This window comes from Myotis lucifugus, unplaced genomic scaffold (genome assembly GCF_000147115.1).
Source record: "Myotis lucifugus unplaced genomic scaffold, Myoluc2.0 scaffold_229, whole genome shotgun sequence".
Lineage (NCBI taxonomy): Eukaryota > Metazoa > Chordata > Mammalia > Chiroptera > Vespertilionidae > Myotis > Myotis lucifugus.
The window spans coordinates 1,918,428-1,929,798 of NW_005871277.1; the positions used below are offsets into that span (position 1 = coordinate 1,918,428).

General features: G+C 56.7%; 1 protein-coding gene across 1 annotated transcript in view; it reads left to right on the plus strand.

Annotated features, from left to right (window-relative positions):
• Positions 1-5,929, plus strand: part of KIAA1671 (KIAA1671 ortholog) — a 67,178-nt gene extending 61,249 nt beyond the window's left edge. Inside the window, exons 6-7 of the mRNA XM_023762068.1 lie at positions 3,484-3,609; positions 5,774-5,929. Coding sequence (XP_023617836.1) covers positions 3,484-3,609; positions 5,774-5,929 — 282 coding nt within the window. The remainder of the gene's footprint in view (positions 1-3,483; positions 3,610-5,773) is intronic.
• Positions 5,930-11,371: the final 5,442 nt, after the last annotated feature.

The following is an 11,371-nucleotide window of genomic DNA, read 5'->3' on the forward strand; positions in this document are numbered from 1 at the left end:
CCTGGCTGCCTCTAGGAGACATGCCATCCTCTCCCTAGGTCTGTAAATTCAGATGCCGGTGCCCTGGCTGGCGTGGCTCAGTTGCTTGGGCATCGTCCCTTGCACTGAAAGGTCGCTGGTTCGATTCCTGGTCAGGGCACATGCCTGGGTTGCATTCTTGATCCCCGGTAGGTGGTGTGCAGGAGGCAGCCAATGGGTGTCTCCTTCTCACATTGATTTCTCTCCCTCTCTCTCTCTTCCTCTTTCTTTCCTTCTCCCCGCCTCCTCTCCTTTCCTTTCTCTCTAAAAATCCATTTTACAGCCTTCAGACGCTGGGAGGGCCAGCATGTGGTCTGGGCCAGGGCTGTGGGGAGTGGGAGGAATGAGGTGGATCCAGGCCCCAGACAGTAGGTGCAGTGCCTGCCTGTCCCCACACAGGAATGCAGACCCACGGGGAGGCCCTCCTGCCGTCTTTATAGAGAGGCCAGGGGTCTGCATTGCCACATGAAATTCTCCTGATGCCTAACTGTTGGCAACTAATTAAAAAAACAAAACAGTGCACCTGCCTTCTCTGTCCTCTTCTTCACACCCGCCCCCCAGGCCCAAAACTAACACCCAGGCAAAATTCCTCCCGGGAGGGGGTGCCAGTTTTCTATCTGTTTGGTGTGTGTATATGTTTTGTTTTTCGAACGCTGATGTCAATTTAAAAACCTCCCATCTTTTTTATGGATGGGAGTTTCTGCCAAAAGCTAAGCACATTGAGTAGATTTACAGGATGGTTTGGACAGTCCGTCTTTTTTTTGGAAGGAATGAATAATGTTAATGAGAATTGTCCCAGGGCCTGCTGCCGCCAGGTGTTGTGTTAGGATGCGGGCAGCCAGGCTGACCGGGTGGGCCCTGGGAGAGCTGACCTGGGAGGAGAGGTTGAAGGAGGAATTACAAAGAGGAAGAATGTTCCCCAGAAGAGGTGCTCTGGGACCCCGAGGGGTGGGGGTGGGGGGCTGCCTTTGGCCTGACTGGAGGCTGCGGAGGAGGCAGGAGGGTTGGGTCTTCAGCTGGAGACCTCACCAGGAATAGGAGGGAAGAGGAAGGGGGAGCACATTCTCTTTCGGGGCTGCCATGGGAGTTACCACACCCTTGACAGCCGAAAACAATAGATATTTATCCTCTCACAGCTGCGAGGCCAGAAGTCAGGAATCGAGGTGTCAGCAAGGGAAGGGCCCTGCTCCTTGCAAGGAAACTGGGGAGGCCCCGTCCTGCCTCTTGCAGCTCCTGGGGCCCCAGGCGTTCCCAGCATGCCCCAGTGCTGCCTCTGTCCCCGCCTGTCCTGTGTTTGCGACTTCCCTTCAGGCTCTTACATTATACGCACTGGATTTAGGGCCAATACCAGGACATCCTGGACGATCTCATTTCAACACCCTTAACTTGGTTATATCGATAAAGATCTTTTTCCAGTTAAGGTGCTGGGTTGACACATCTTTCTGAGGGCCGCTTTCCAGGAATAGCAGAACAAGCGTCCTGAGGGTGGGCGGGGCGGAGGTGGGGTCAGGTGGTGGAGGTGGGCAAGGTGTGTGGGGGGAGAGAGCCGTTTGTTGGGGAGCCAGGGAAGGCTTCCAATGTGTGGGGTACCATTGTCACTTTAGTGCAGGTGGTTCTCCTGGCCAGGGGAGAAGGGTCCCACGGCGCAGGGTGGGGCCGGCTGACCAGAGGGATAACCCAGACTAGGTAGGGGTCACTTCCACCTGGGGTGAGGGGTGCGGTGGGGGGCCTCTGCTCTGGGGGAAAGGGCCACCTGTGTCACTGTTCCATTAGTCCCTCAGTTAGCAGGGCCCAGCTCCCAGACTTTACTGTTATGTAGTCAACCCCCCCCCTCCTGCACACACACGCGCACACACACGCACACACACATACCCCAGCTATGTAGCCGGCCTATATGGGCAGCTAGTGGTGTGGGAGGGCGGGGAGTGAGCAGGGCTCGGTCTTCCGGCTGCACTGTGTGTGTTGAGGGAGGGGGGCGTGGAGGGGGAATGGGGGGAGTGATCAGGGTCTGGCCTTCTGACTGCACTGTGTGTGTGGAGGGTGGGGTGGGGGCAGTGATGGGAGAATGAGCAGGGCTCGGCCTCCGGCTGCACTCTCAGTGGCAGAGAGTGCTGGGCCCATGGCCTGCGGATGTGTGCAGCGATGGAGGAAGCCACGGCCGGCTTGCGAAGAGCTTTGAAGTTGCTGTGGTTTCCTCAGCCGCTGAGCTCAGCTTCTCCCTGGTGTCCAGGGGATTTCCTGCCAGTGGCTGTGCCTCTGCCCGTGCTGGGCTGGGGCTGAAGCCTGTGGACCAGATGGGCCCAGGGGCCGGCGGAGCGGGAGCTGGCACCTCTACCAAGTGCCTGCACCCCTTCCTCTTCTTCCTCCTTGGAAAGGGGGGCGCTTGGCAGGGGCTCTGGGGCTGCCCTCGCGCTGAGTAGCCGCACACCCCGATGCCTTTGAACTTCGGCCTCTTCCTCCGGCTGGTGGGCAGGATAAGGCCTCCCCGTGGGAGCGCTGTGTGGCCTAAGCTCGGTGTGTGATTCTACCTCATCCACCCGAACAAGGCGCCCTCCCATCGCACAGAAGAGGCACCGAGGCTCAGAGCGGTGCAGGGACTTGGCAAGATCATGCTCCTGTGAAGGAGGCATCTAAGCCAGGTCACCTTGGGGTGGCCTTGGGAGCTGTAATTTGCATTCTTAGCCCCTGAAAATGGATGCTCCTCCCACCCCCAGGTGCAGCGGGCAGATGGTGACCCTGAGAGCTGGTCTCTCCCGTCCTCAGCGCCCCACCCTCTCAGGAGTGAACGGAGTCCAGGACTCATGGTCAGGAGGCCTGCATTCCAGCCTTGGCTCGTTTTCTAACACGCTGTGTGGCCTTGACCAATCAGTCCCCTCTGGGCCTCGGTTTTTCCCTCTGTGTCATGGGGACAACCAGGTGCTCCTTCCATGGCTGCTCAGCAGTAGAGGGAACCTGACTGAGGCCAGAAGGGACTAAGTTAATTTATTTCCTTTCTGAGTCAGGAGCTGGGGGCCCTCCCCCTCCATGTGCGGTTTGGGGAGAAACCACACACACCGCTGCTCACACGTTCCCTCACACCATGCGTGCACACGCACCAGCACACACATCCACACACTAGCACAAACACACCCTTGTGTAAAACTCACATTCACACACAATCACACTGTCTCACACACATATGCTGGCTCTTCCTGCCACCCAGCTGGGAACCCTGCCGTCCCCCAGCACCTCCAGGAGGGCTTGAGGAGGAGCCACCCCTGGCCCCGCCCCGCTGGACAGGCCACCAGAGGTGCTGCGGGCGGGCTCACGGGTTCACAGGCTCATGGGACCTGAGCAGTGGCTCCCCGCCCGGCAGGCAGCGTGGCCATTAGCAGGGCGCAGGGTGTCTGGCTGGTCCCCTGGCTGCCAGCCGGCCTCTGAATGATTCATGCCGCCGTGAACTTGATTCCTGCGTGACCAGCCCAGAGGGAAGAGCCGCCCCCTCCCGAGGAAAACGGGAAGCACTCGGATGCGCTCAGCACAGCCCGGCGCGGCAGGGCGATGGAGTACTATTACTGCCCCAGCCTCCTCAAGCTCCTGCGCTACCTCTGGGTGAGTGGCGCCAGGCTGCCGCTTCTCCTCTCCTCCTTCCTTCTCCGCCTCCTTCTCCTCCGCCTCACGCCAAGTTTGCCTCTGGGCTCTGCCTGCCAGCACCGTCTCTGTTTTCTTTAACAAATGGTGGTGGTTTCAAGGAGCCGGGGTGTTGGGGAAGGGAGGGGGGCTGTGGAAGAGCAGGGAATCCTGACTCTCGGGACCAGTGGTCCACAGGCGGTCACAAGTGGCCCCGAGGGGCGGGGGAGACCAGACAAACAAGGACAGCTTTGGTGAGTTTTCCCGAGAGTGACATTTCTCTGATTTAAAGGGCTCTTCTGTATTCTGAAATGATATCCTCTTGCTTTTGTGTGTGTGTGAAAATGCCCCGGCTTTTATGAGATGAGAAGAATAGATTTCGTTTTCCTTTCAGTGAACTTACTGAGCAAACGGAAAAAGTGGAAACCCGCATGTGGTTGCGTTCTCTCCTCTATATAACAGAAAAAACCCCGAAACTTTTTCTGGCGAAATGCCAAAGGCAGGGAACCCATGAGGAAGTGGTTTTGGGGTATGAAGTGCTTTTCAAATCTTGTTCTGACTCTGAGGCTGACCTGCTGTGTGTCCCCGACAAGTCGCTTGCCCTCTCTGGGCCTCTGTTTTTTTCATCTGTGACACTACAAGGTGGGCAGTAGGTGATGGTGGTTTAGATGACATTCATCAGGTCTCCGTGATCAGAGGGGCTTAATGAGGAATTGTCACGGGTGGGTCTTGGAGTTTTCTAGAACATTTGCCAGTGTTGAGAACGCCCAAAAGGGGAAAGACTTGGAAAATATTATTTTTCCTCCTGCTGAATGTTTGCAAATACTTCAGATGCCTCTCGCCCAGGGAATTTTCCGGAGGCCCTAAAAATACACTTTTAGGAGACGTCCGCCAGCCGCTTCTCCCCCAGGGTGGGCCCTCCCTCCCGGGCCCCTGGAGCAGTTGAAAAACAGGAGCCCCTCCTGGTCCATATCCTTGGATTATTGACCTTTGGACCTGGTCATGTTACACCTGTAGGGTGACATATAGTGACTTAGTTTTGTGTGTTTTTAATGACAAGAACAGTCTATGGACATGGTAGACAACTTGGAAAGTCCCGAAGAGCATGAGGAAGAGATAAGTTGCCCACAGTCGCCTGTGTTTTTGAACTCTGCCGTCCACAGGGTCCTCGTGGCCTTGATGTGCCCGGCTGGGTGTCAGACTGTGGGCCTGGTGTCGGGGAGGCTGTGATATTGTGATTCATAATAAGAAACATCGCTCCAGCTGGTGTTGCTCAGTTGGTTGAGCATCATCCCGTGTACTGAGGGGTTGTAGGTTTGGTTCCCGGTCAGGGCATGTGCCAGGCTGTGGGCTTGATCCCTGGTAGGGGCCGTGCAGGACGACGCTGAACAATGTTTCTCACATCAATGTTTCTCTCCCTCTCCCTTCCTCTCTAAGGAAAAAAATAAACTATTCTTTAAATAGTTCTCTTGGTGCCTGACAGCCCTGGGAGCCACTAAAACCCGTGGCGCCCTAAGTGATCAGAACAATAAAGATGCCTTGATATTCATAACAAACTCCCTTATGCCACACCTGAGTTAAGGATGGGAGCTGGTTGCCAGGGAAACCAACCAGTGATGAGAGGGTGGGAACTTTCCCAGCCCTGACCTCCAGGGAGGGGAGGGGACTGGAGGTTGAATCGGTCACCAATGGCTAGTGATGTCATCAATCATGCCTATATATTGCAACCCCTTAAAAACCTAAAAGGATGGGGTTCAGGAGCTTCTGGGTTGGTGAACACAGAGATTCAGGGAGAGGTACACACTCAGAGAAGCTCCGCCCCTCCCCACATACCTTGCCCCGGGCACCGCTGCCATCTGGCTCTTCCTGAGCTGAAGCCTGGTCATCTAGTTCATAACATGTCTCTCTGAGTTCTGAGAGCCACTTTAGCAAATCAGTGGAATCCAAGGAGGGGGTCATGGGAGCCTCTGATTTCTAGCCAGTCGCTCAGAAATACAGGTGACAACCTAGAGTTGTCACTGGTGTCTGACGTGTGTGGGGGGGGGGGGAGAGGGGGCGGAAAGGGCGTCTTGTGGGACTGAGCCCTTCACCTGTGGGATCTGATGCTGACTTCAGACGAGAGAGTGAAAGTTGGTTTAAATTGTAGGACACCCTGCTGGTATCGGAGAATTGCTTGGTGGTGTTGGAACTGGTGTCAGATTTAGAGGTGCACTCAGAGATGACTGAGGTGCAGGCTGCCATCCCCAGGAACGGGGAGCTCAGTGTGGGTGCTAGGAGCATCAGCAGCCGGCTACCAATGTAGAGTCATTCAACACACACTGAGCAGCAGCAGTTCGGAGCCGGGATCGGGTGCTGGGAGCCCAGGGTGAGCAATCCAGACATGGTCACTGACCTGCGGGACTTGCAGTTTGGTGTCGACATGGACCCTGCACAAGACATTGGAGCAAAGACCGTGTGTGTGGGAGGACGGGGCCATGCCCAGAGCTGTGGGAACATGGTCTCATCGTGGGGTTCCACGAACACCCAAGGAAGACAAGCTCTGGGGGATACACAGTGATGGTGTGGTGGGGCAAGGGGAAGGGTGTGGTGGGCAGAGGGAACAGCATGTGCAAAGGGCTGGGGTGGGTGTGAGAAAACGCCAGACCCTTTGGCATGCTTGTCGTGGGCCCAGGAACCGGCACACAGTCTGGCGGTGGGAGGTGGGAGGGAGGACTCAGGGGGCCGCTTTGAGGGTAGACAGAGACACCACTCCCCTCACCTGGCTTTGCCCCAACTCTCTATGTGACCTTGGGCACGTCTTTGCTTCTCCGAGCCTCAGTTTCCCCATCTGAACTATGAAGAGGTAAGGCGAGACGGTTTAGAAGGTTTTTCCTGGGTGTGAAGCCAGGAGAGATTTCCACTCAGTCACCAGCCTCCTGTGGGGGACGAGGTCCCAGAGCATGTGGCTCGCTGCTGGTTTTGCAATGTGCCTACGATTTCCTCATCCCTCCGGGTCACGGAAGATGGCCCGGCTCACACGTAGCAGCTTCGCCTGGTGTCTGGAATGCTGAGCCGGGCACTCTTGCTTGTTGAGCTCCGGGGAAGCTCGGGAATGCGGAAGATCCACAGGCTTCGGATGGCAACGAAGCCAGGTGGCCTTGGGCAGCCCCTTGGCCTCCCCAGGCCTCAGCTTCGTCATCTGCAAAGTGGGGACGCGCTGCCTTCCTCTCTTCTATTTGGGACATTCCTGTGACCCCTGGAAGCTGCTCCCCGGCTCATGTTAGCTCCTCTTTCCCAGGAAGCCTGTCTGATTGAGTGGGACCAACGGACCAGGAACTGCTGCCCAGGTCCAGGGTGGTGGCTGGTGGTCTCCCCGCCCGACTGCAGCTTTGCATGGGAATGTGCATCACCCACTGTCCCTCAGCCCCGTCCTTCCTCCCTGCTCGCAGGTTTCTTCCCGGTATCTCCTCTTCTCAGGGTCTTCACTGACACCTCTGGCTAAAACAGTGCCCCCCACTCCGCTACTTGTTTAAATGAGACTTCGTTTTGGAATGCTTTAGGTTTATAGAAAGTCAGGCTGCAATGAGAGTAGAGCAAGTTCCAGTGTCCCCTCATGTTAGCCTCTTACAGTAACCAGGGCGTCACCATAGGAGCAATTCTATGAACCAAACTCTGACTTTATTCCGGTGCCGCTTATCCCGGGCCGACCTTCAGGGCACATTTGACAGTGTCTCCTGGCATCATTCGATGGCCACAGCCAGGGGATGCTACTAGCAGCTAGCGGACAGAGGCTGGGGATGATGCCAAACATCCGACAGGGCACAGGGCAGCACCCCCACCTCCACCACCAAGAAGGGCCTGGCCCCAAATGCCACAGCCCCGAGGCTGAGAAACGCTGCCCCCTTCACCAGATTTCGACTGATGCCCGGGATCCCACGTCATGTTTGCCTCTGTGAGTTTCATCCATAGGTGAGCCTGGCTGACTGCTCGGGAGTGCATGAGCGATGCCGGTACACACAGCTCTGCCTGTGCGTGCCCAGATGACAGGAACGCACCCATGTCATTTAAAAATGCTTTGCAAACGTGCTGTTGGATGGCACCTCACAGGCTCACCCGTCGTCAGCCTGGACGCATTCGCCATGCCCCTGTGGTCGGGCACTTAGGTGGCTCCCGGGCTGTCACTATCCACAGCTCAGTGATGATTCCGCTCCGCCTCAGGCCTCTGCTCACCCTTCATGTCACTCCCCACGTCCACGCCTCAGAAGTGGGCCAGGTGTGGGCCGCAGCCGGCTTCTGCCGAGTGGTCATTTGTTGTGGGATGTCAGCGGCTTCCTGTGGGCGGCCCGCGTCCGCTGTGTAGCTGCGGGTCTGCTCCGGGGGCAGAAGCCACCCGCCCCTGCTGTCAGGCCCCGTCACCGGCGGCATCAGCTGGGAAGTGGGGGAGGAAGATCAAGTGTCTTTTTCAGATCATTAGTAACTGGAGCTGGTGGCCACGGCTGTTTTGAGTTACTTAATCTCCTCTGTTGCTGAGATAACCGAGCCAGGCGGTCCCAGCGCCGGTGGCCTTCCTGGGACACTGGCATCAAGATGGCTGCTGTGGTTGTCAATTACAGCGATAGTAGTAATAATAGATATGGTACCCCCCCCCCCCAGCACGCTCAGCATCCTGGGTGCCTCATCATATCCTCTCGGGGACCCTCTGGGTAGATCTCATGATTGTCCCCACGTTGCATTTAGGGAACCAGAGAGGTTAAGCAGCTCACCTAAGGTCCCCCAGCCAGGAAGTGTTGGACGGAGCCTGTATTGGAGCCCGGGTCTCCCTCTCTGTCATTTAACTACTTCATTGAGTTGGATCTTCTGGTTTCTCAGATGGAGAAACCGAGGCCTAGGGCTGGAGGCAGCTTACCAGCCCACAGGAGAGCTTTTTATTCACGTCCGGCTCTGCAGGGCGGTGGGTTTTGGAAGGATATCACCCTGGGCCAAGCTGGGCTCTGGAGGGAGAGGGCGCTGGCTGAGAATCCCAGCTTCGTCCAAAGCGAGTCACATCGCCACTCCGAGCCTCAGTTTCCCACCTGTGAGTGGGTGGTCAGTCCCACCTCACAGGACGGTGCTGGGGATCAGCTTAGATAAGGGGCACTGCATCCTGACCCGGGGCAGGACTTAGTGTCTAGATACAGGTATTCTTTCTGTGCGGGTGGGATATAACAGCAGTGAGCCTGGGAGGCTAGCTTTTGGCTGGCCATCTCCCTCTGCTCCATGTCACCTACAGCTAAGGAGGTTGCCGGAGGGTCCCGTCTGACAGCGCCTCAAGGAAGGTCCCATGTGCTGTGGATTCCAAGACCCAGGACGGCCCCCTGAACTGTTGGCTGTGGTCCCTCGCCTGCCCTCCCAGGCGCCTCCTTGCCGGGCTTTGTGGTTGGAAGTCCCCTTCTCCGCGGGATGAGGGGAAACCGCTTGGTCCTCCGCTGTGGTTGGTGAGCTGCGTCTCCCGGTGCTGGGCTCCATGGCCAGATTGTTTTCCATGGAAAAATGTCCGAATGTCTAAATATGGGGAGCCTGGCTGCTCTGTGCCCAGGCTTTCTTGCTACCGTTTGCTTAGCTGTATCCCTCCCCCAGGCTGTCATCACCGCCAGGAATAAGAATAATGGTCTTGAGGCAACAGCATGTCTGCTTCCCTTTCCCTCCAAGCACTTCCCCACGTGGCATCTCGATTGGGCCTCACAACACCCCTGAGTGGTGGGGCGTGTCAGTGTTCTCCAGGTGGGGAAACCCAAACTCCCTGAGGGGGAGTGCCCACCTAATGTTAAACGGCTGCGGTGGAGATGCTGCCCTTCTCCATTCTACAGGTGGCAAACCGACCATCTGGGAGGTTTAGAGACTCCCCCAGGCCCTAGACCCCATTAGTAAGTGGCTTAGAAGCCAGGGAGCCTGGTGCCAACCCTGTCCTCTGCTCTGCAACCACGTTTAAAGGGCACCCACAACTCAAGTCAGATGCAGACATCTCATGACGCAAGCTGTCCTGTGACCCAGACCTCAGGCCCGACTGAATGGCACAAAAATAGCCAGTTCTTCTCTTCTAACCGCACACGCTGCAGAGCCAAACTAGCACAAGCTGAAGGCACCAAGACCTGAGATTCAGGAGCTAATAATAAAAGGAACAGCGACAGCATCGCGTCACATTCAGGCTCCAGCCATTTCCATCCCCACAACCCCTTTGGCAGACTGGGTCGTTTGGGTGGTCCATCGGCCCACGTCTACCGAGCACCTACTATGTGCCAGGCACTATAACAGGGCCTGGGGCCTCGGCAGTGAACGGGACAGACAACCTTCCTGCCTGGGGGAGGCTGGGTGCTGTAACCAAGCATATTAGCTTCAGTGCCAGACCTCCCAAGTTCGAATCCCAGCTCCACCCCTATGATGGGACGGCTGAGCTTTCCATACGGCACCTGTGGTGGGGCTCAGATAATCTGGGCATCGCTGCTCCACAGAGTGCTTTGGGGCCAGGAGCTGAACTCCTCAAACTTCACATCGTGGGGTAACATCTGCCGTCTCTGCCTCTTGAATCTCTGGTCCCCCGGCTCCCCCTCCGCATCCTGACTTCAGGCCTTTGGGCCGGGGCCGGCCTCTGTGTGCCCTCCCCAGCAGCTACCACGAGGGGCCCTTTCTGCACAAGCCTGTCAGCGTGCGGCAGTGTCTGGACGTGTTGACTTTGAAATGTCCATCAGACACACAGTGTCATCACATTCCCTGTCCTTCCCCAGCCTCGCTTTTCCCATCTGTATAATGGGAAGGTGATTCCTGTCCTTCCCGTATCTAGAGGTTGTTGAGATGCTCGGGCAGGAATTTCAGAGGACCTCCCAGGAGGATTAAAACACCAAGCCCACGTCATGCGATTGCTTTACCCCATTAGATATTTCCCGGCATTTCTGAGCCTCTAGGAAGAGGCACTCAGAGTCTTTTAAGCATGACCAGGCCCCACTAACTCCCCTGTAGGGTTTATAAGAATTCAGCTGGACCAAGGCCAGTTACCCCCCCCCCCCCCACCGGCATGTCCTTCATTGTGACAAGTTCCAACTCTTTTCCACCTGTTAGGGCCCCTCCAGCAGGACCACGGCCCCTATAAGTCTGTAGTATCCTTAACGTAAGATGAAACGAGAGCCCTGAGATGCTGATGGCTCCCCTGGCTTGAAAGCCCTGCCTGGTCCTCAGGGGGCCTGGTCCTCAGGGGGCCGTGGCCAGCCTCGTGCTGTTGGGAACTCATGCGGATGGGCGGGAAGGAACCCTGCTCTCCGACAGAGGGCTTTCAGGCTGGCAGCCCTGGCCGTCCCGAGGGAGCGGTTGCTGAGTTTCAGACATTCCAGGCTTAGAGCGGTGAAAAGGGACAGGCCGATCCTGTGACCGCTGAAAGGAATGATAAACGCAGGGTAGAAGCTCCAGAGGGGTGGGCATGTGGGCAAAACACTTCTGGGAGCCAGGAGTCTGGGGAGTAATTGCTGTGTGACTCTGAGGCAGTTACTTGTCCTCTCTGCGCCTCAGTTTCTCTGTTGGCCCGATGAAATATGGGAGTGGACTCTCCTTAAGGTCTGTTACTGTGTATGGTCTCCCAATTCTAAGGCTCCAGTGAAGAATGGAGCTGTGGGGTCAGACAGACCTGGGTTCAAATCCAGTCCTCCCTGCTGTGTGACCTTGAGCAAGTGGCTTCATGTCTCTGAGCCTCAGTTTTCTCATCTGGGGATGAGAAATCCCCCTCTCTTTTCAAGTGGGA